The sequence below is a fragment of the Schistocerca serialis genome, chromosome 12 (genome assembly GCF_023864345.2).
Source record: "Schistocerca serialis cubense isolate TAMUIC-IGC-003099 chromosome 12, iqSchSeri2.2, whole genome shotgun sequence".
In the NCBI taxonomy this organism is placed as follows: Eukaryota; Metazoa; Arthropoda; class Insecta; order Orthoptera; family Acrididae; genus Schistocerca; species Schistocerca serialis.
Genome location: NC_064649.1, coordinates 33227613 through 33252428, shown reverse-complemented (window position 1 = coordinate 33252428; position 24816 = coordinate 33227613). Strand labels below are relative to the sequence as shown.

General features: G+C 41.4%; 1 protein-coding gene across 3 annotated transcripts in view; it reads left to right on the top strand.

The window, feature by feature from the left end:
• Window positions 1–24816, top strand: part of LOC126427901 (uncharacterized) — a 98685-nt gene that overhangs the window by 27937 nt on the left and 45932 nt on the right. For 2 of the 3 annotated variants that reach the window (XM_050089787.1, XM_050089788.1), the window contains one exon: window positions 11305–11473. In XM_050089787.1, coding sequence (XP_049945744.1) covers window positions 11305–11473 — 169 coding nt within the window. Of the gene's footprint in view, window positions 1–3735; window positions 3929–11304; window positions 11474–24816 lie in introns of those variants that run through there. The other variant, XM_050089789.1, reaches the window with a different exon arrangement.

Here is a 24816-nt window from a genome sequence, read left to right as displayed (position 1 = left end):
AACTATCCACTCCTACTTCACTACCGGATAAACTACTACTAACAGCGACGAACACTCCACCACCGGTTGTATGCAATCTATCCTTTCTAAACACCGTCTGTACCTTTGTAAAAATTTTGGCAGAATTTATCTCTGGCTTAAGCCAGCTTTCTGTACCTATAACGATTTCAGCTTCGGTGCTTTCTATCAGCGCTTGAAGTTCTGGTACTTTACCAACGCAGCTTCGACAGTTGACAATTACAATTCCGATTGCTGCTTGGTCCCCGCATGTCCTGACTTTGCCCCGCACCCGTTGAGGCTGTTGCCCTTTCTGTACTTGCCCAAGGCCATCTAACCTAAAAAACCGCCCAGCCCATGCCACACAACCCCTGCTACCCGTGTAGCCGCTTGTTGCGTGTAGTGGACTCCTGACCTATCCAGCGAAATCCGAAACCCCACCACCCTATGGCGCAAGTCGAGGAATCTGCAGCCCACACGGTCGCAGAACCGTCTCAGCCTCTGATTCAGACCCTCCACTCGGCTCTGTACCAAAGGTCCGCAGTCAGTCCTATCAACGATGCTGCAGATGGTGAGCTCTGCCTTCATCCCGCTAGCGAGACTGGCAGTCTTCACCAAATCAGATAGCCGCTGGAAGCCAGAGAGGATTTCCTCTGATCCATAGCGACACACATCATTGGTGCCGACATGAGCGACCACCTGCAGATGGGTGCACCCTGTACCCTTCATGGCATCCGGAAGGACCCTTTCCACATCTGGAATGACTCCCCCCGGTATGCACATGGAGTGCACATTGGTTTTCTTCCCCTCTCTTGCTGCCATTTCCCTAAGGGGCCCCATTACGCGCCTGACGTTGGAGCTCCCAACTACCAGTAAGTCCACCCTCTGCGACCGCCCGGATCTTGCAGACTGAGGGGCAACCTCTGGAACAGGACAAGCAGCCATGTCAGGCCGAAGATCAGTATCAGCCTGAGACAGAGCCTGAAACCGGTTCGTCAGACAAACTGGAGAGGCCTTCCGTTCAGCCCTCCGGAATGTCTTTCGCCCCCTGCCACACCTTGAGACGACCTCCCACTCTACCACAGGTGAGGGATCAGCCTCAATGCGGGCAGTATCCCGGGCAACCACAGTCGTAGTCCGATCGGGGGATGCGTGGGACGAGCTGGCCGTCCCCGACAAACCCCCATCCCGACCCCCACAGTGATGCCCATTGGCAACAGCCTCAAGCTGTGTGACCGAAGCCAACACTGCCTGAAGCTGGGAGCGAAGGGATCGTGTGATGTCACTTGATGTAATTCGACCTAGTTCTTCCAGTGAATTGGTTACACCACTGGTCATTGTTAAGTAACGGATGGATAAGCTTCGTCTCTGCAGCTACTTCTGTGTCATGATTAATGCTGAGTCCTTGATAGATACACACCCTTTGCCCCACCCTAATGAGTTGCTCACAAAATTGTCAGGTGGCCACTACTTTTCCAAGACCGATTTGCCAGAAGCTTGCCTCCAGCTCCCCTTGGATGAGGCCACCCGGCGTCTTCTCATTGTCAATACATATTTCTGCCTATACCAATATCAATGCTTGCCTTCTGGTGCTGCTAGTGTGCCTGCAATTTTTTAGCATTTTTTAGAACAGCTGACAACCTGTGTGTCGGACTGCATCAGTTACTTCAACAACATTGTTGTTTCAGGTTTTTCCATTGAAGACCACCTTAGAAATCTCAGATCGTTGTTTTCTGTTTGTAGTCTGTTGTTCTGAAGTGCAATCTTGCCAAATCTCAATTTTTTCGGCCATCAATTGAGTACATAGGTTTTGAGGTTTCTCGAACAGGAGTCAAGCCTTTGAGTCACCATATTGATATAATTACGGCTTTGCTGCGGTCAGCCTCCATTAAGGAACTGCAGATGTTTCTAGGTAAAGTTGCATACTACTGTAAGTTTTTGCCCTATGCATCTACTGTTGCCCAAAAATATGCCTTTTTTTCTGGTCCCTCATTTGTGAAGCAGTGTTTGCTTTGCTTAAATCTAAGCTTCAATCAGTCCTGTGTCTGGCCACTTTTCAGCTAGTCTGCATCTTGCATTGGCTACAGATGCCTCTCAGCAAGGCAATCGCATGATGTAGGCACACAAATATATGGATAGGTCTGAATGACCCATTGCTTATGCTTGTAAGACTTTAATTCCTGCCTAGCAGCAGTATTCTTATATTGGAAAGGAGAATTTAGCGATTGTGTTTTGTCCTCAAGAAATTTCACCTGTTCTTGTATGGTTCTAAGTTCCATTTAATCATGGATCAGAAGCCGTTGGTCACTCTTTTTAACCTTTCAGCTTCTGTGCCAGACAAGACAGTGCATCGTTTGCTGTGGTGGGCTCTCTTCCACTCCCGTTATCATTATCAGATCCATTTCCGGCAGACAGTGCAGTACACTAACACAAATTCCATATCTCGCCTTCTAATCAGGCTGGACCCAGCATTCAGTCAGGACGAATTGCTTTGTTTCTATTTAGATACTGAGAACCTGAGCATGGATGATGGTTTTCCCATCACTAGTGCCATGACAGCATCAGCCATTGCTGCGGGTCTTGTACTTAGTTGGGTCGTCTCTTTTGTGTAACATGGTTGGTCGGAAAAACACCCAGGCAGTATCTAGAATCCCTTGCATAATTACTTCTCCCTCCAGTACCACCTTGTTGTGTTTCATGGGGTTCTTTTGTTAGCTATGGAGGACGCAGCTCCCCGTGTTGTACTGTGGCTTTGGCCAGGCATAGGTGGGGAAATTACACAGCTTAGCACCATTTACATTCACTGCGTTCAGCAACAGACGGCCCCACGAGCATGTTTTTCCTGCTGGCCAGTGTTGCAGCACCCGCTGCAGCTTCTACATGTCAATTTTGCTGGGCCCTTTCTAAATCACTATTGGCTCATTGCAGTGGACACTTCTTCAAACTTACCCTGTGTGGCACGTTGTCCCTCTGCATATGCAGCAGCCACTATTTCGGTCCCGTCTAAGATGTTCGCATTTGAGAGACTTCCGTATACTGTGCTTACTGATAACAACCCTCAATTTTTCTCAAGCATTTGCACCTTTTTGTCAGGTTAATGGTGTTAGCCATCTCACAACACCCCCGTTTCATCCTCAGTCAAAAGGTGAGGCCTAACGCATAGTTTGGAGCTTAAAGCTCAGATGTGGAAGTGTGTATCCGGCAGGTACCCTGAAGTTGCTCTAGGCTGTTTTTTGAGTTCATACTGTTTAACTCTGATGGGGGACAACGAGCTCGATGGAGCTGCTACATGGGTGCCTACTGTGGACCCTCTTTCACTTACTGCATCTGATGATGCAGTAAGTGAAGGAGGTGTAATATTCTTCAGAACATATAGTTAATCATATCCAAACTGTAGCTAACAGGTACAGGCTGATGTGAATAATTGTAGGTATCTCTTGGCGTAACAGCCTCTTAGGACGCAGTACAACATGAAATATTTGTCAGTGTGCATTTCATAATAACAAAGAAGGCTGTTCTTACCAAAATCATATCTGTGTTAAAAGATAACAGAAAATTTTACTTTGAGTTTCAGAGATGGAGAGACTTGAGGAACTGTGTACTTTAGGATAGTGTTCTATTTCCCATATGTCTCAATGTGTATACCAGTGACCAACCTCATCCTCAAAACACTGAACGTTTTCTGTACACTGATGCTCATGCTTTGTGATTTCCAGGAATACTAAAAAAAAAAAAAAAAAAACTATCAGTTGACACTCAATCCATTGCACTTGACAGTGTACATCGGTTAAATAAGTGTTGGTGGAGGGCAAACTAAACATCACCATAAATTGACTGACACTGCTGAATACAGACTTAGCAGCTATACACCATCTTTAGCTGGTGACGCACCTTCGAGAAGCACTATGAGAACTGGATACAACAGATTCAGGCAAGAGAAAATTACTTTGTAAACTTGGCAGTTCCATGTGGGAAGCTGGCCTCACAGTGATGTGGAGTCATGGTGTTGGACTGTGCTAATCTGCAGCTGAATTTGCTTGCTCCTTGTGGGTTAATTTAGTATGTGCAGAGAAGGTTTTCATTGTACTAAATGATGCTTGCAGTGTTATAAACACATGTCTTCAACCCACCCCAGGTGAAAAATTTTGCTTAGCAGTTGGAATTTCTCTACAAAACATTGGAAGAAAAGTCTGTATTGAGGGAGGATTTAGTAAGTGTTTGATTCTGTTAATGTAGAGTAGGAGACTGACATCACTCATAGGACAATCATGAGAAGACAGCAAAGCAAGCCTTATACTACACTGAAGAGCCAAAGAAACTGCTACACCTGCCTAATATCATGCAACGCCCCTCAGGCACCCAGAAGTGCTGCAACATGACCTGGCATGGACTCGACTAATGTGTGAAGTAGTGCTGGAGGCAATTGACACCATGAATCCTGCAGGGCTGATCATAAATCCGGAAGAGTACCAGTATGTTGCAAGGCATCCCAGATATGGTCAGTAGTGTTCATGTCTGGGGAGTCTGGAGGCCAGTGGAAGTGTTTAACTCAGAATTGTGTCTGTAGGAATGCATATTGGACATGAATGAATGCAGATGATCAGATAGGATGCTTACGTACATGTCACATGTCAGTCATATCTAGACTTACCAGGGGTCCCATACCATTCCAACCGCACTTGCCCAAACCATTACAGAGACTCCACCAGCTTGAATAGTCCCCTGCTGACATGCAGGTTCCACGGATTCTCGAGGTAGTCTCCATACCCGTACACATCAATTTGCTCGATAAAATTTGAAAAAGAGACTTGACCGACCAGGCAACATGTTTCTAGTCATCAACAGTCCAATGGCAGTGTCGGTGGGCCCAGGCGAGGCATAAAGCTTTGTGTTGTGCAGTCATCAAGGGTACACAGGTGGGCCTTCAGTTCCAAAAGCCCATATCGATGATGTTTCATTGAATGGTTCGCACACTGACACTTATTGATGGCCCAACATTGAAATCTGCAGCAATTTGGGAAGGGCTACACTTATGTCACATTGAACGATTCTCTTCAGTCGTCATTGGTCCCTTTCTTGCAGGATCTTTTTCCATCCGCAGCGATGCCGGAGATTTGATGAGAGGAGGCGATGGATGTAGAAAAGCAGGATGAGGAGACGGCCAGAGAGATGGAGGGGGGTGAGGAGGAGGGGGGTCGAGGTAGGTGGGAGGAGGGGATGGCCAGAGATGTGGGAAATGGGCATAGGGAGATTGGAAGGAGTATATAGATGGTGGAGGGGCAGATGGGCGGCGATACAGGGCTACCAGATAAGAGGCAAGGTTAGGGAGGGAGGGAGGTCCAGAGGTGATGGGGAGAATGGGATCAGGAGGAGGTGGGCAGAGAGATGGGTGGAAGAGATAAGCAGATATGCAGTGATGATAGGGAGTCAGGAGGAGATGGGCAGATAGGGAAAGTGGTGACAGGAAGGAATGGGCAGACACAGGGGTAAGGGGGAAGGAGAGGAAGGACAGAGAAATGGGGGAGAGGGGGAGGGAGATGGGCAGTCAGAAGAGAGAAGGAGGTGTTGGAACACAGTGAGGAGGCAGCGATGTGGGCAATATATATATCAAATGTGTTTGCGGGTGAAACCATGGGAAATTAGCTAGTAATTAATGAAGTAATTACGGGGTACCTGCAGAATAGGTGTTACAAATTTTTTGTCTACTTCGATATAATATGGGGTGCAGCCCTAGATCTACGATATTCCTAATCTGGGAGGGGGGGAGTGCATTTTGTAGCACAAATCTTTCTGAAGAGTTGGACATATGAAACACATGTATTTGAGGAAATATAAGACCTTATTTGCTCTTGTGGCTTCTCTCCTGGTTCCAGTTGACCAATTTGACGTCCTATCCATCTTAAAAAAATTGACAGTTAATACTGGGTGGGATTATTTGTAACTGTGGTAAAAAGAACTATTCAGAAAATTTGCACTCTTTATTGGCTATTAGCTAGTAACTTTCTCTTTTGTGTGACACAAAATTAAATATAGAAAACATAAAACCAGCAAGACAAGAGACAAGCAAGACAGCACACAGTTTCTTCAGTCCTTCGGTCCCAGCATTTTTTTCTCTCTAATCTTGATACAGCTTTACATAGCATGCTTTCCTTTCTGCGAAAGTCTAATACCTTATCACAGTTCATCAAAGATTTTGCTACATGAAAAATCAAATTCTTGTTGTCTAATACTGAAAAAGCTGTTAATTTGAATGTGTGGTTTCTCGATTTGATTACGTCTATTTTGTCACTGTCTGCTAGATAAAATGAAATAGGCCTTTCTAATATTGCAGCAGTTGTAACACACACCAAATAAGTTAGATTGTTTTGGCCCAGATGATCATTTTTATCTACCTCATTTACATAAATAACAAGACAGAATATAATTCACAAAGTACCAATATCAAATGCCTATTAGGCCTACTACAAGCAAAAGGTTTAATGTTAGGAAATAGTTTCACATTTCATTCATACACTCCAGTTCTCAAGCATGAGATCTGAAAGTAGTAGTATGAAATCTTTATATAAATTTGGACTCATCATATTCTTCCTTATAATTTGTGTGATGTCCCCGTTTCTTTTCCTTCCTCATTCTAACAATCTTGTCATCACTAATTTTGTAACTATTCCTGCCACTGTCAAAACTTATTCTCTGGTTAGCTTCACTAATCTTGCCAGTTCCAGTTTAGTTATCAAGCATTTATTCTCCGGTTAGGCATTATGACTTGTTCATACAACGCATTTTCTGCGCTATTCCGAGAGCAGAATTTAAACGGCTGCTAACTGGGGAATGTACAACTGGCCCTTGGTAATATAACGATCTGGGAAAAATTTTCCATCAAAATTTCGTTTTCTTGGATACACCATAATCTTTCTTACTTGTAATTCCCGTTAGTCATTTATTTCCACTCTGGTAGTCTGACTCTATGGATTTTGCCAATAATTATAACAACAGTAGTTTTATTATTATTATTATTGTTTCTAGATGCGATGGGGATTCTGTTGGCAGACACATCATGTACACTATGCATGCATTCAAAAGGCAACTTATGATTTGTTCAGAAATCAACTTAGAATGTGATCATAAATGTTGAAAAACCAACAGGGATTTGTTTCAAAATCATATGAATAATCAATAGACCAACGTGTGCTGGATGCTAGGTGCTTTGTGAAACAAGGTTTTTCTCTTCGAGAATATGAATCTGGCGCCCCCTGAAATTACTGCCCGGGGCAGATACGCCGGTTTGCCTCCTCCTAGATTCAGGCTTGATGGGGTGTTACATTCTTGTTATAACTTTTATGATATTGCAGACAATCTGAAATTTAATACAGATATTTTTCAAAGTGCTTTTCTTCTGCAGTTCTTCAGTTCTGAACTTGAATCTCGTTGAGAGTTTGTCATTCTGGATGATGCTGTTCTTGGACCAAATGTGCTGTTTAAGCATGTCTCAATAGCAACCTCTCTTTCCTTTCACTTGTTGACTAAGTTTCCAAATTAATTTTAGCCACCTGTCATTAGCCATTATTATTAGATGGTTGAGCTTTGGTTTTATTAGATCAGTTATCATCTTGCTTGATCCCATAATCTCTTATTTCATTACTCTTCATATGCTCTTTCCTTGAAATGCAGTGTGTTTACACACTTATGTAGCAGTACTATCAACAATGATTTTCTTCATACTTTTTGTTATATTGCTATTCCAGAAAAGTGCTCTTTTTTGTTACAATTAACTGTTGCAGTATTTCTGTTTATATCAAAAGTTCTTCTGCTATTGGATGACAGTAGTACTCTCAAGTGTGTGACTCCGATGCATCCTTTGATTTACGTCAATTCATGTTTGGATCTACTAAATTTTTGTTGCAAAGCATTATATTTTATTCTTTGAATGTTAAGGTATATCCTCAGACTCCCAGTACAGCACACAATTTTAATGTGTTAGGAAATACAATATCAAATAGGGGTAATGCAGGAGTAGGTTTAATAATAAATAAAAAATAGGAGTGCGGGTAAGCTACTACAAACAGCATAGTGAACACATTATTGTGGCCAAGATAGACATGAAGCCCACGCCTACTACAGTAGTACAAGTTTATATGCCAACTAGCTCTGCAGATGATGAAGAAATTGAAGAAATGTATGATGAGATAAAAGAAATTATTCAGGTAGTGAAGGGAGACGAAAATTTAATAGTCATGGGTGACTGGAATTCGAGAGTAGGAAAAGGGAGAGAAGGAAACATAGTAGGTGAATATGGGTTGGGGGTAAGAAATGAAAGAGGAAGCCGTCTGGTAGAAATTCGCACAGAGCATAACTTAATCATAACTAACACTTGGTTCAAGAATCATAAAAGAAGGTTGTATACATGGAAGAATCCTGGAGATACTAGAAGGTATCAGATAGATTATATAATAGTAAGACAGAGATTTAGGAACCAGGTTTTAAATTGTAAGACATTTCCAGGGGCAGATGTGGACTCTGACCACAATCTATTCGTTATGAACTGTAGATTAAAACTGAAGAAACTGCAAAAAGGTGGGAATTTAAGGAGATGGGACCTGGATAAACTGAAAGAACCAGAGGTTGCACAGACTTTCAGGGAGAGCATAAGGGCACAATTGACAGGAATGAGGGAAAGAAATACAGTAGAAGAAGAATGGGTAGCTCCAAGGGATGTAGTAGTGAAGGCAGCAGAGGATCAAGTAGGTAAAAAGACGAGGGCTAGTAAAAATCCTTGGGTAACAGAAGATATATTGAATTTAATTGATGAAAGGAGAAAATATAAAAACGCAGTAAATGAAGCAGGCAAAAAGGAATACAAACGTCTCAAAAATGAAACTGACAGGAAGTGCAAAATGGCTAAAGCAGGGATGGCTAGAGGACAAATGTAAGGAAGTAAAGGCTTAACTCACAAGGGGTAAGATAGATACTGCCTACAGGAAAATTAAAGAGACCATTGGAGAAAAGAGAACCACTTGTATGAATATCAAGAGCTTAGATGGAAAACCAGTTCTAAGCAAAGCAGGGAAATCAGAAAGGTGGAAGGAGTATATAGAGGGTCTATACAAGGGCAATGTACTTGAGGACAATATTATGGAAATGGAAGGGAATGTAGATGAAGATAAAATGGGAGATACAATACTGTGTGAAGAGTTTGACAGGGCACTGAAAGACCTATGTCGAAACAAGACCCCAGGTGTAGACAACATTCCATTAGAACTACTGATAGCCTTGGGAGAGCCAGCCCTGACAAAACTCTACCATCTGGTGAGCAAGATGTATGAGACAGGCGAAATACCCTCAGACTTCAAGAAGACTATACTAATTCCAATCCCAAAGAAAGGAGGTGTTGACAGATTTGAAAATTACCGAACTATCAGTTTAATAAGTCACAGCTGCAAAATACTAACACGAATTCTTTACAGACGAATGGAAAAACTGGTAGAAGCCAACCTCGGGGAAGATCAGTTTGGATTCTGTAGAAATATTGGAACACGTGAGATAATATCTTAGAAGAAAGATTAAGGAAAGGCAAACCTACGTTTCTAACATTTGTAGACTTAGAGAAAGCTTTTGACAGTGTTGACTGGAATACTCTCTTTCAAATTCTGAAAGTGGCAGGGATAAAATACAGGGAGCGAAAAGCTATTTACAATTTGTACAGAAACCAGATGGCAGTTATAAGAGTCGAGGGACATGAAAGGGAAGCAGTGATTGGGAAGGGGGTGAGACAGGGTTGTAGCCTCTCCCCGATGTTATTCGATCTGTATATTGAGCAAGCAGTAAAGGAAATAAAAGAAAGGTTCGGAGTAGGTATTAAAATCCATGGAGAAAAAATAAAAACTTTGAGGTTCGCCGATGACATTGTAATCTGTCAAAGACAGTAAAGGACTTGGAAGAGCAGTTGAACGGAATGGACAGTGTCTTGAAAGCAGGATATAAGATGAACATCAACAAAAGCAAAATGAGGATAATGGAATGTAGTCGAATTAATTCGGGTGATTCTGAGGGAATTAAATTAGGAAATGAGACACTTAAAGTAGTAAAGGAGTTTTGCTATTTGGGGAGCAAAACAACTGATGATGGTCGAAGTAGAGAAGATATAAAATGTAGACTGGCAATGGCGAGGAAAGCGTTTCTGAAGAAGAGAAATTTGTTAACATTGAGTACAGATGTAAGTGTCAGGAACTCCATTCTGAAAGTATTTGTATGGAGTGTAGCCATGTATGGAAGTGAAACATGGACGATAAATAGTTTGGACAAGAAGAGAATAGAAGCTTTCGAAATGTGGTGCTACAGAAGAATGCTGAAAATTAGATGGGTAGATCACATAACTAATGAGGAGGTATTGAATAGAACTGGGGAGAAGAGGAGTTTGTGGCACAACTTGACAAGAAGAAGAGACCGGTTGGCAGGACATGTTCTGAGGCATCAAGGTATCACCAATTTAGCATTGGAGGGCAGCGTGGAGGGTAAAAATCATAGAGGGTGACCAAGAGATGAATACACTAAGCAGATTCAGAAGGCTGAAGGTTGCAGTAAGTACTAGGAGATGAAGCAGCTTGCACAGGATAGGGTAGCATGGAGAGCTGCATCAAACCAGTCTCAGGACTGAAGACCACAACAACAACAGGTAGTTTTAAAATTAGTGCACACTCTGCTGCAGACTGAAAATTGATTCTGGATGTTAATTGTCATTTGCGATTCTTCATATTCCTACATCAGTTGTTGCAGTAGCAGTTGCATTTCCCGTATTTCCAACAACTACAACCTAAGTGGTAAGTTGGAGATACAATAAATAAATAAATAAATAAGTAAAGTCACAATAAATCATATTCTGTTAAGGTGGTGGATGCGATGAATAAGGTGGTTATTCAAAATACCTGCAAAATGTAGTGACAAAATTAAAATAATGAAAAACCAAAATAACAACAGTAATGAGGGGGAAGGTTGTGAGACAGAGGGAATTGAGCTCATTGCCTTGCTCCACATTTAAATTTTATTGTTGCTCTGCACGAGGTGTTGGTTGCTGTCGGCCATAAAAAATCTTAAGAATTATGCAAATAACTTCTGTTTGCTATTATTTTATTTGCATTTTAAATTTTTGGTTAACCCTCTTACTGCTTCTGTACTGCCAAATTTAATGTGTTTATTTCTCACTTCCTATGAGTGATTTCTTTCTGTTGTCATTTGAAGTAACCTTGAGTTCTGAATGTTAAAATGTTGTTGCCAATTCCCACCATTTTTGTGCTTATGTTTGTTATTTTTTAGCTCTCACACAAGCGACCAGGAGGCAATACAGACTTTCTGTGATGCCCCAAACCTGCAGAAAGTTTGTATGCTGCGCAGTGCCTCATCCCTTCTCTTCCGTGCACTCTACGATAAGTGCCACCGACTCTTAGAACTACGCCTCCATTACACACAGAAGCTCAGCTACTCGGTAAGTGTTACATTTTTTAGATTAAGGTGTTGGTGCTTTATACTGGAGGTTATCTTTTGCTGCCAATTTTTACTTTCAAATATCCTTAGGTAAGTCAACATGCCGATGGTTACAAAGTTCCAACCATTCCTGGCCTCTACTAGCTTCTTAGCTGATACACAATTTTTATGCCAGAACTTTGTTAAAACCATAACTTTCTGTCTAAAATGTGGTCACCTGTAGAAAGAGGCTGTGGTAGTAACCTGCTTTCTTTCTATGCTTGAGATTAATTAATTGCCCATGGCTAATTACTTTAATTGACTGTGCCTGAATGGTTAGATCCAATAATTCTACAAAGTAATTTTGTCAGATTAATGTTACTCAGTGATTGCTCTGGAAGAGATCTATGCAAATTTTCAAAATAGAGATGCTCCAGAACAAGAAGCATTACTTTAATTTTGCTCACAGGGTTTAACAGTAATATTGTGATTGTGGATTAATTCCGGAGATGTTTGGTGGATGGGGAGGGGGAGGGGGAGAGGTGTCAGCAGCAACACACAGATTTGTATAATTTAGACTTGGTGTGCAAAATATTTTCTAAACTCAAGAATCCAGGTAAAAACTGCATACATCCTCAATGCACAAGCTGTTGTTGTTGTGGTGGTCTTCAGTCCAAAGACTGGTTTGATGTAGCTCTCCATGCTACTCAAGCTTCGTCATCTTCAAGTTCAACCTACATCCTTCTGAATCTGCTTACTGCTGTATTCATTTCTTGGTCTCCCTCTGTGATTTTTTACCTCCCTCTCCCTCTCCCTCTCCCTCTCCCTCTCCCTCTCCCTCTCCCTCTCCCTCTCCCTCTCCCTCTCCCCCTCTCCCTATCCCCCCCCCCATACACACACACACACACACACACACACACACACACACACACACACACACACACACACACACATACATACTTCCCTCCGCTAAATTATTGATCCCGTGTTGTCTCAGAAAATATTGTATCAACTGGTCCCTTCTTTTAGTCAAGTTGTGCCACAAATTTCTTTTCTCCCCAATTCTGCTCAGACCCTCCTCATTAGTTACTTGATCTGACCGTCTGATCTTCAGCACTCTCCTGCAGCACCACATTTCAATTGTCTATTCTCTTCTTGTATAAACTGTTTACTATCCCTGTTCCACTTCCATACATGGCTACACTCCAGATACCTTCAGAAAAGACTTTAGAACATGTAAGTCTGTATTTCATGATATCAAATGTCTTCTCATTGCCAGTCTGCATTTTAATTCCTCTCTACTTCGGCCACCATCAGTTTATTTTGCTGTCAGATAGTAAAACTCATCCACTACTTTCAGTGCCTCATTTCCTAGTGTAATTTCCTCAGCACCAACTGTTTTAATTGGACTACATTCCATTATTCTTGTTTTGCTTTTGATAATGTTCTTCTTATATCCTCCTTTCAAGACACGGTCCATTCCATTCAGCTGTTCTGTGAAGTCCTTTGCTGTCTCGGACAGAATTACAATGTCATCGACAAACCTCAACAATTTTATTTCTTCTTGCTGAACTTTAATTGTTACTCCCCCAAATGCACAAGCTTTAATGATAAAAACAAACATAAATCCAACAAGTGTAATAGAAATCAGAGCTGTGCACAGAGACTTTACCTTCATACTGCAATGTGGATTGCTGTGGCAACAGTGAGATCAACAGTACACAGATTTGGTGCCAGAAACAGGGGGTCATCTTTAATAGTTTGCCACAAGACACTTCTCGTCTTCAACGGTATCCATTTAAAAGAGAGCCCTTCTTCAATCTTGACCCTTCTTTGGCAGTTGACTTCAGAGAATGTGCCGATATGCTAGCTTCTGGGTTGTCAATCTAGTTGGCTCTTGGAGGCACACTCCTCTGTTTGGTCCCTTAACTCCAACAACCAACTAGGAATGACAGGAGAATGTTTCCCTGGTCAGTTTGATTTTGCACGAAGCCCAAGACTGACATTGTTTCTATCTTCTCCACCAAGTTTGAACTTGATGGCTTTGCTCTCACTTTCTGTCGCAAGAAATGACGATTGTTCAAAATTGTTTATAATATGCAACCAAGAGCCTTGTGTCACCAGGTATGCACTGTATACCATTTCTCTGTTATCTCCCTTGCTCACATCATTGACAGTTTAAAAAAATGCAAAGTTAGTCAAAATGACTGCACAACTTTGGAATGACATAGAAATTTATTGAGATAACTTACTGATTTAGAGATATGTTATTTTGTAGAAAATAACCTCACATTTCAGTTAAAAGTGTCAAGTGTCATTTTGATTTGATGTGACTACCATGTGTGATGCAACAAACATCATGCCAGTAATCAATTTCCTCCCACACTCATTGCAACATATTGAGCATAACTTGTGCAATGTTAGCATAGATCTGATTTTTGGTAGGGAAGGAACATACATATGGTCGTTAATGAAACACCAGAGAAAGAAATCCAGTGGTGTCAAGTCAGGCTTGATGTGGTTGGTCCTTCATGGCCAATCCACTGACCTGGGAAGTGATTATTGGGGAAACCTCAAAACTTCTGGGAGGAAATGAGGTGGTGCGCTGTCTTGCTGATAGTAAACTACCCCATCTGAGTCATCTTCATTGATCTGTGGAATTAAAAAGTTTTCTAACATATTCAGATTCACAATACCACTGGCAGTTTGTACACTTTCTACTTGCTAAGTGCACAAAACACATTGACTGTGGGGTTGTCATGAACATGTTCCAGGGTTTCATCTGGATTTTCGTTGCCCCATATTCTGCAGTTGTGGGTGTTCACCATGTCAATAATACGAAATGTTGAGTCATCGCTGAAAATTATTGTGTTCAGGAATGTCTTGTCATTCTCTATCCATTGCAGCAATTCTGCACAGAATTCTTCACGAGCAACCTTATCTGCATCACCAATGCGCTGTGCCACTGTGAATCTGTGCGGTTTCAAGTGTAAATGTCTATGCAGTGTTCACCAGTCTTTTGTGGAATTCCAGTCTCACAAGATGCACATCCCATTGATTTTTCTGGACTGGCGTAGCTCTCCCTAACCTGTTTGACATAATCAAGAACACGCAGGTGACCTGATGATTTATCATTTCCAGTAAACAACCCATCTCAATAAAGTTCTTGTGACAAGAATACATTGTAGGCCTGTTTGGAGGTTATTTAGCATATTTGGTGCCAAATTTATGTTGAACAGTTGTTGCAGAATCCATGAAACCAAAACGCACAATGAGCATACTCCACACCAGTGAAAGTAGCCATTTTAAATGTGCACCATGCTTCCTGTTGGTGGAACGGGGTACTAATGCACTACGTGAATCAAACTCCAAGTCGTTTGTTACAAAGTAACAAATCTATAAGTTCTGTAAGTTATCTCAATAAATTTCTATACCATTCCAAAATGGTAAAGCCCTGTTTGACTCGCCCTGTATATTTATCAATAGCCTCAGTATTACACATTCACCTTTTTGGCAATGAAACAAAAATTCATAGTGCTACAAGGTATGTTGAGAGGCTTTGGATATAAGTGTGTAAATTCTCCAGTAATTATTGACTTCAAGATGGAATACTTACGAGTATCTATGCATAAACTTTTAACATTTTTTGTTTTAAAATTGTCTGTCCTCAGAGGAGTAAAGCCCCTCGTCCGTAGTAGCCGTTGCACTTATGACAGTAGAAGACACAACAGTAGACAGAAAATTGTGCCTCAAATTATGTGCCAAACTCCGAAAAACGAGATTGACAAGGAAATAATACAGCATAATTTCACATTCAGGTTTCCTCCTCTAGTTTTTCTACATATGTGATGTCACATTTTAGGTATAGTGTAGGACCAGTTTTGTAAACAATCGCATAAACATGTTACCCATGATCAACCCAATCTACGATTTATTTCACTTCTTTATGAAGCTGTATATTGTGGACCACCAGATCAGCTCCTTAGTATGTTGGAGGAATTTCTCACTGCTGAAATTCATTGTTGTTAAATTGTTCTTGGGCATTTATGAGGCTGCAAACTAATAAAAAAGATTGTAGATTAAACAGCAAACACCTGTGTGTTTCATTATGCTCAAACTGGTTATTGTGTTGCAGATTTTGTAAAATTGACAGAGAGACCATGTGGCAACTGGATTTTTGTAGTTTTTTATATTTATGATGCATTAAGTCCAGAACTCTAATACTAATTTCCCAAAGCAGTTTGAAGCAACTCTCAAAAATTCGCGTGAAAATTGCATTTGAAGTTTTCTGAGTGTCTTTAATTTCCCAAATAGGAGGACAATTTTTCAATGGACCAAATAGCTTTGTGGTAGAATGCCCGTCTGCAGGCAGCAAGGATTCTATTCCCAGCTGATGAGAATATTTAATCAATGGCGCATATTCCATGGAGCATTTTCGTGAAGTATAAAGTACATAAAGATGGGGGGGAAACAAGTTGGGACTGCGCAAGACTGATAATTACTGCTTCTAGTCAGGTAACACCGCTCCCCCCTCCCCCCACTGCCTCAGTTCATTTCGAATCAATGATTTAAATATAAAATAATGAAATATATGCCAATTACCACATCTGTAGTTTTTATGAAAATTGCAAATGAGTTGAGGGGAAATGCATTTGTATGGTGTGCTCACTGCGATGGAAGTTATTGTTTTCAGAGTTTAATTATGCTTATCACTCTGGCTCAAGTGAGATGTCTTGGGTATTAAAACAATGAATGCAGTTCATGCGGTCTCTCATTTTTTTTTAATTTAAAGGACCTTTAACAATATTTTAAAAAGGTCAGTAATTTAGAATGTATAGTTTGAATGATAAATGGAACTTAGCATGTAATATGCAATTAGAAATAAGGAGACATCAGTTTTTCATAAACCACAATTATCTGCCCAACCTTGTACAAAAACAAATCTCCTGCGCCTTATTTTTCCAGTCTCCCACCACCTCCTAAAGTCCCACCATCCAGCAACAAAGAAGCATTCCCCTTGTAACTCAATATCACCTAGGACTGGAGCAACTGAATTACATTCTCCACCGGGGTTTTGACTACCTCTCGTCATGCCCTGAAATGAGAAATGTCCTGGCCACTATCCTTCCCACCCCTCCCACAGTGGTATTCTGCCGTCCACTGAACCTACACAACATACTTGCCCATCCTTACACAACCCCTGCTCCCAATCACTTACCCCATGGCTCACACCCCTGTAATAGATCTAGTTGCAAGACTTGTCCCACACATGCTCCTGCCACCACCACCACCACCACCACCTACTCCAGTCTGGTCACTAACATCACCTATCCCATCAGGGCTACCAATGAAAACATTAATGTTGTCTACAAACTAAGCTGCAACCACTGTGCTACATTCTATATAGGCATGACAACCAACAAGCTGTCTGTCCACATGAATGGCCACTAATAAACGGTGGCCAAGAAACAAGTGGACAACCCTGTTGCAGAACATGGTGCCAGACATGACATCCTTCATTTCAGAACTGCTTCACAGCCTGGACCATATGGATCCTTCCCACAAACACCAGCTTTTCTGAATTGTGCAGGTGGGAACTTTCCCTGCAATGCATCCTACATTCCTGTAACCCTCCTGCCCTCAACCTTCTTTAGCCACTGTCCTAACTCATCCAGCCCCTTCCCTGTTCTCATTCCAGCACTACACAGCTGTCCACCACCACACCCAGTCTTTTTATTTCTCTTCTTTTCCGCTATTTCCCCCTCCCCTCCCCTCCCCCATCTCTACCCTGCCCTCAGTCTAACCTGCAGTACTTCACTGTCCGCCACCCCCACCATATTATCCCTCCCCACCCCAGTCACCTCCTTACCCCCACCTAGTTGCCACTCCCATCATGCACTGGTGCTGCTGCTCGCAATGTGATTTCATTTGCCTGAGACTGCAGTCTTGTGTGTGCGTGTGCGTGCGTGCGTGCGCGCGCGCGTGCATGCATGCATGTGTGTCTATTGTTGACGAAGTTCAATGGCTGAAAGCTTTAATTGTGAGAGTCTTTTTGTTGTGCCTATATGTGACTCAGCATCTCTGCTATATGGTGAGTAGCAACCTTCCTTCTCATAATATTATCATAAAAATTACAATTAGATATGAGTCAAATAGCATCGATTTTGTTGTAGCAAACCTTGCAATGCTTTGCAATTGCTAAATATGTATAAGGATTGCTTATATATCCTAATCTTCTTCCCACTCTTCTCTCTTTCCATGTCCACCCCCTCCTCTCTTCTCCTCTCTCTTTGTCTATGTCCACCTCTCTTCTCCCAGCTCTGTGTTCAACACCAGGTCTTCCGCCCTCCCTTTGTCCAATACCTCCCAACACTCTCTGTCCATCTCCTCCTCCCCCTCTCTGTCCATGTCCTCTTCCCCCCTCTCTCGGATCTTGAGCCTCATGTACTGTTTTTGCAAACGATAACTCAATCGGGAAAAGAAGTCACTGAAAATGAATGGGTAAATCTGCTGGAATCATTAACATAAGGATTATTGGAGAGATCTCACCAGCTGCTGGATCTGTGAGGATAGTAGCTTCAGTGACAATATTTCTCACAGTTTTAATGTGTGAATGGGTAAGACTACAAAGTTTTGGATGATTCAGATTCCATAGTATTATCATAATTATAAGTTGATAACCCACAAATACAACATTCCTCTTTTTTCTTGAGGCTGACTGATGTAGGAAACAAAATGGCACACTCTTATGTCTACAATTTTTATTTAAAATTATGTATAAAGACAAAGAATATATGTCAGAGACACAGTTGTCTAATGGTTTAAATACCCTGATATATAAGTTAAAACTGACTGTGAGGAAGAAAATGAAGCCATGCATTTTCACAGTACAGCGATTTCTTTCTCATAGCCTGATTTAATAGAAAATCTGTATGTGTGTGTTTAAAAGAAGTACATAGCCTATGTTCCTCTGAATGTTAGTAGAATATTGTGTAACAACATGAAATAAAATGGTCAAGGACTTTTTTTTGAGAGTTTTGCTAATTTTTCCCCTTTACGTGTTACATGTATATGTAGTTTCCTAATATATTAAAAAAAAAAAAAAAGGGTGGAACGTGATAATTTGCTGATTTAGGAATGAAATAAAAAAATAATGAACACTTAGAAATTTACATTTTTATTTTTCTCATAATGGACAATAATGGAAGTTTCTAACCCCATTGTTTAAACACTATATCTAGCAAATGTCTACTTCACAATCCACACACTGCCACAGTTGTTTTCCAAAATTCTCATGCACTCTTTCAAGCATGTCTTCTGGTATTCTTGCAGTTTCAGTGTTAATATTGTTCTGTAGGTCTTCCAGAGTGTTGGTACGGTTGCAATACACCTTTGACTTCAAGTAACCCCAAAGAAAAAAAGTCTCATGGTGCAAAGTCTGATGATCGTGCTGGCCGGTTGAGATCCCCCATCCGAGAGACAAGTCTTCCAGGAAACGTTTGCCTCAAAAAAATTCATGGTAATGCCCGCTGTGTGTGCGCAGTGACAGTCTTGTTGAAACCAGGTATCCTGTAATTGCATCACCTACAAAGCCAGTTGGAAAAACTCTTGCAGCATAGTTAAGTAACGATCCTAATTCACAGTTGCAGCACGATGATTTTCCTGGGAAAGTAAGGTCCAGTGATGCCTATTCGTGATATGGCGCACCACACAGTGACACGGTCTGAGTGCAGGGGTCTCTGGTGAATTTGCCTGGGGTTCTTGTTGCTCCAGTACCGCATATTCTGTTTGTTTACACACCCACTGAGGTGAAACTGTGCCTCATCAGAAAATAACACATTTGCGTCACGGGGTATGGTTGCAAGCGTGTCTCCACAAGCTGTTCTTCATGTTACATAATCCCGTTGTGACAATTGCTGGACCATTCACATTTTATGCGGGTGAAAATTCAGTTCGTTATGAAGAATCCGGTGCAGAGAACATCTTGAAATGCAATGAGCAAATGCTTGTTTCTGAGCTGAGCATTTCAGAGATTGCAGTACTGCTACTCTAACTCGTTAGGCATTTTGTGGTGTTGTAACGCTTCTATCAGGGCATCTTCATAACGGTGACACGTTCTCTGTTGTCCTGAATGCATTTACCCAATTTAAAATTGATTGCCATCCAGGAACACGTCCATGTGGGGGTACTGCAAATCGCAAATGAAAAGCACGCTGCATTGCAATGATAGAGTTGGAATTCGAGAAACACACTAAACACAAAGTGAGTGGTTCTCATGTGTTCAATGTATTGTCCCAGCTGAACAACAATTGAGTACAAACCTCCCATTGGTCATTTTAAACCACGCCTACTCTCCCCCCTATTTGATCAACAGTGCCACCACAGTGTGAATTATAGAAAAGCAATTTACCGCACTCTACCCTGGATGTACTCTCTATTGATTTTGAAAAGTTTATACCATGTAAAAAATTAAAGTAAATCACTTGGTGACTTTCCAGATTTTGGTAAACTTAGTCATATAGCAGTACAGATTTAAATTACATAGGTATTCCAGCTGAAAGGAGGAGGGAAAAAAAAGTTACCAAAAGGAGCCACAAAGCAGCAATTAAGGATCTTGAGTGCTAGAGATTTTTTTTTTTTCTCTTATCTTTATATATTTTACGTTTCACAGAAATTCTCGTAGAACATGCTCCTTTATTTAAAAGTTGAATTGGTAGGGACATGAACTTAAGCCATGTGCTTGGCATGCTACGAGGGCAGTTCAATAAGTAATGCAACACATTTTTTTTCTCGGCCAATTTTGGTTGAAAAAACTGGAAATTTCTTGTGGAATATTTTCAAACATTCCCGCTTCGTCTCGTATAGTTTCATTGACTTCCGACAGGTGGCAGCGCTGTACGGAGCTGTTAAAATGGCGTCTGTAACGGATGTGCGTTGCAAACAACGGGCAGTGATCGAGTTTCTTTTGGCGGAAAACCAGGGCATCTCAGATATTCATAGGCGCTTGCAGAATGTCTACGGTGATCTGGCAGTGGACAAAAGCACGGTGAGTCGTTGGGCAAAGCGTGTGTCATCATCGCCGCAAGGTCAAGCAAGACTGTCTGATCCCCCGCGTGCGGGCCGGTCGTGCACAGCTGTGACTCCTGCAATGGCGGAGCGTGCGAACACACTCGTGCGAGATGATCGACGGATCACCATCAAACAACTCAGTGCTCAACTTGACATCTCTGTTGGTACTGCTGTCACAATTGTTCACCAGTTGGGATATTCAAAAGTTTGTTCCCGCTGGGTCCCTCGTTGTCTAACCGAACACCATAAAGAGCAAAGGAGAACCATCTGTGCGGAATTGCTTGCTCGTCATGTGGCTGAGGGTGACAATTTCTTGTCAAAGATTGTTACAGGCGATGAAACATGGGTTCATCACTTCGAACCTGAAACAAAACGGCAATCAATGGAGTGGCACCACACCCACTCCCCTACCAAGAAAAAGTTTAAAGCCATACCCTCAGCCGGTAAAGTCATGGTTACAGTTTTCTGGGACGCTGAAGGGGTTATTCTGTTCGATGTCCTTCCCCATGGTCAAACGATCAACTCTGAAGTGTATTGTGCTACTCTTCAGAAATTGAAGAAACGACTTCAGCGTGTTCGTAGGCACAAAAATCTGAACGAACTTCTCCTTCTTCCAGACAACGCAAGACCTCACACAAGTCTTCGCACCCGAGAGGAGCTCACAAAACTATAGTGGACTGTTCTTCCTCATGCACCCTACAGCCCCGATCTCGCACCGTCGGATTTCCATATGTCTGGCCCAATGAAGGACGCAATCCGTGGGAGGCACTACGCGGATGATGAAGAAGTTATTGATGCAGTACGACGTTGGCTCCGACATCGACCAGTGGAATGGTACCGTGCAGGCATACAGGCCCTCATTTCAAGGTGGCGTAAGGCCGTAGCATTGAATGGAGATCACGTTGAAAAATAGTGTTGTGTAGCTAAAAGATTGGGTAATAACCTGGTGTATTTCAATGCTGAATTAAAACAACCCCTGTTTCAGAAAAAAAATGTGTTGCATTACTTATTGAACTGCCCTCGTAGCTTGCATCAAAAAATTGTCCTAATTTTTGGTAACTTAAAGTGAATTCGAAAACTTAAAAAGTCAAATTTTTTGATAACTTTTGACAGCTGCATTGATGTGCTTTGGAATGCTGATAATTGTGTACTTGATTTCACATACTGTAGATAAAAAACATTACAAAAATCTGTTCGCCATCTGGTCTCCATTTTAATTTAGAGGAGGGATAGCAATTATCACTGAAACAACCTGGTTTTCTGTTTACATCATCCCTTACTTTTTTAAAATTCCTGTTGGCCTCATTCCTGTAATGAACATGGAAATCGAACAAAGTCTGAAAAATTTTGAGGCCCTTTGTTTCAAGATACATAGAATCAAAATATTGAATTAAATAAGCAAGTAAAAGAAAAATTAGTCCCTCTCCATTATCTGCTTTTCTCAAAAAGTGGTAAGTGGTAATACTACAAAAAATCACCAGTGTTCTCCTGTTGATTCTAATTTTTTGAAACATCTGCTCAAAAACAAGTTGTAAGTGGGATCACGCTATTATTTGTACATCACGAATAGTCAATGATAAAGTGTAAAAACTATGGTTGCAGAACTCTATTTCTTGTGTTAATTTGTCCATCAGGGCTACAGGCAGATAAAAGTATGTTATGAAGACATCAGACAGCAGATTAGGTGCTTTTTATTTTTATTGTAAACTATAAATGAACTGTTAAGTTTTATGCTTTCTCCTTATGTTATTTCACAAGTTGGTTGTGAATCCTCCCGTTTTTAATCTTTCAAAGTAAATGGAGCATTGTACTTCATTGAAACCACACTTAGTAAAATACTTCCAGACTAAAGATAGTGCCATTCTGTAGTGCTGACATCTGATGATGACACTGAGAAACCACTGTATAGACCAGACGGAACAAGTGTCACATGTACAAGTGAACAATCTAATAGGCCAGGGCTTCCCAACCTTTTCAGCTGGCAGACCACTAGTCAGTCAAGAGCACTGTAACTTTAAGTTTCAGAGCAAAACCCATGGGAACTGAAAGCTTCTTAATACAAGTGCCATGTTCCCAACGACCCCCCTCCCCCCGAAGTATCAACAGTCTTTCGTTTGGAGATGAATGAAAACAACTTGAAATTAACGATAAAATTTGAAGTCCCACTGTATCCAGACACTTACAAGTGGATTTACTCCCTTTGTTCAACACACTATAGCCTGATTAAAATTACTTGGTAACTGACATTTCACATGTTGGAGCTGCCTTCCTCCAAGAGCAATCAATGTCACATCCAAACCGTTCGCTCTTGACAAGCTGCCGCTTGTGGTTTGTTCACTTCCACTGTTTGGCTACTGTTGTGTAAGGAGCATGCATATTTTATAACAGCCGTGTGTGTGTGTGTGTGTGTGTGTGTGTGTGTGTGTGTGTGTGTGTGAAATCCGAAGAAAAATGTTCAAATGTATGTAAAGTCTATGGGACTTAACTGCTGAGGTCATCAGTCCCTAGTCTTACACACTATTAACCTAAGTTTAACCTCCGCTAAGGACAAAACACACACACACACACACACACACACACACACACACACACACACACACACACCTGAGGGAGGATTCGAACCTCCGTTGGGAGCGGCCCCGCAATCCACGACAACATGGCGCCTTAGACTGTGCAGCCATTCCGTGTGGCTGGGAAGAAAAGAGGCAGACTCATGATTCGGGATACAAACACATCATGAAAGAAAAGAGGCCAAGGAATTGCCTTTAAAGGACTATTGTGACATCTGTTGTGCAACGTGTGGGAATACATTCACCCAGTTTACATGCGTTTTCAAAACCGGATTTCATAAGCCAATGTCCCAGTTCCGCTTTTGATTGGTCAGGTAAACACTTCAAAATCGATTGTGGAAATCTGGTTTTATAAAGCCGTTTTCCAGTTCCACAATCGATTTTCGTGCCCATGTAAACAGCTCAGAAAGTTTAGTTATTTTTGCGTCTTTACGTATCTACTGAACGGCAGCTGTCAGCCCATAGCCAGCAGCTAGCAGGCAGTGCTGCAACAGTGTACTGTCAGTTGGTAGCTGGCAACTGGCAGGCGGCGTGGCAACAGTTTAGCCACAGCAGACAACTTCAACTACTACTTGGACACTATATCATAGCAGTCAGCCTCAACTGTAAACAAATTAGCAAAACAAACAAACAGACTCTTATTTCTATATAAGAAGACAAAGCATTTCACAGAACGTAAGACTTTTTTTCTCAAAGGAAACAATTCTGGTAGAGGAGGTTTACCTTTTACGAAGGTGGCACGTGAAAAGTCCTCATTTGTTTACGCTCGCTGCCAGTTGTCACAATAGTGGCAGAGTAATAGCAAGTAATTGTAATTGAAGTATAGGCAGGCCATATTTTTAACTGAGGGGACGGAATATATTATAAAGAAAATAAATTAGCTTTAGAGATCATTTTAATTTTCGTAACAAAAATATCAATGCCAACAGAATTCAATTAATAATTATTTTGTACGTGATAGAAGATAGGAAAAAAAAAAATCCTATAGAGTTATAGTTCAGGTACGTTCACTGAGCATCTACGAAGAAAACTGCTTTCTTCTTTACTATATATGAGTCTGTAGGAATAAATAATGGAATCCTAATGTGATGGTTGAGGGTGCTTCTGCTGACAATTTTGAAAAGTTGGGTTCAGTTCTTGACAACTGGAGATGGATGTCTGGTTCCGCATCTAGACAGCTTCGGTACTTAGTTTTGTGGGCATCATAGATCGAGAATTCAGATTCACACACGTATGTTGTGGCAATCGAAGAAGTGCACGTTTTGCCTTTTCAACAAGTGTGAGTAACCGTCAATGTCAAAACTTGATTTCAAGGTAGGGTCTGTGGCAATTTCTATCAACAACTCATATTCATTTGATGATACAATGTTCGGATTTTTGGATACAGTGAATGGGTTGACCACCCATTCGTATCTCTGCAGCTTCTCATCTTCAGCTGTTGGGAAATAATGCTCCAACAATGACATCAAGCTTCGGAGATGTTCCAGGATTTGATGAAACAAATTCTTCCCAAGCGCCAATGTTTTGTTTTTCATAAACTCCTTGAGAAGAGGAAAACACTTGACCTCCCCCTCCTTGACACTCTCTGCCCAAAAATTGATTTTCCTCTTGAATGCTTGAACTTTGTCGATAGCAGTGACCTTTGTTTCACTTTGCCCTTGGAGTGAAATATTCATTTAGTTCATTTTGGAGAAAATATCTGACAAATAGGCAAGTATACACTGCC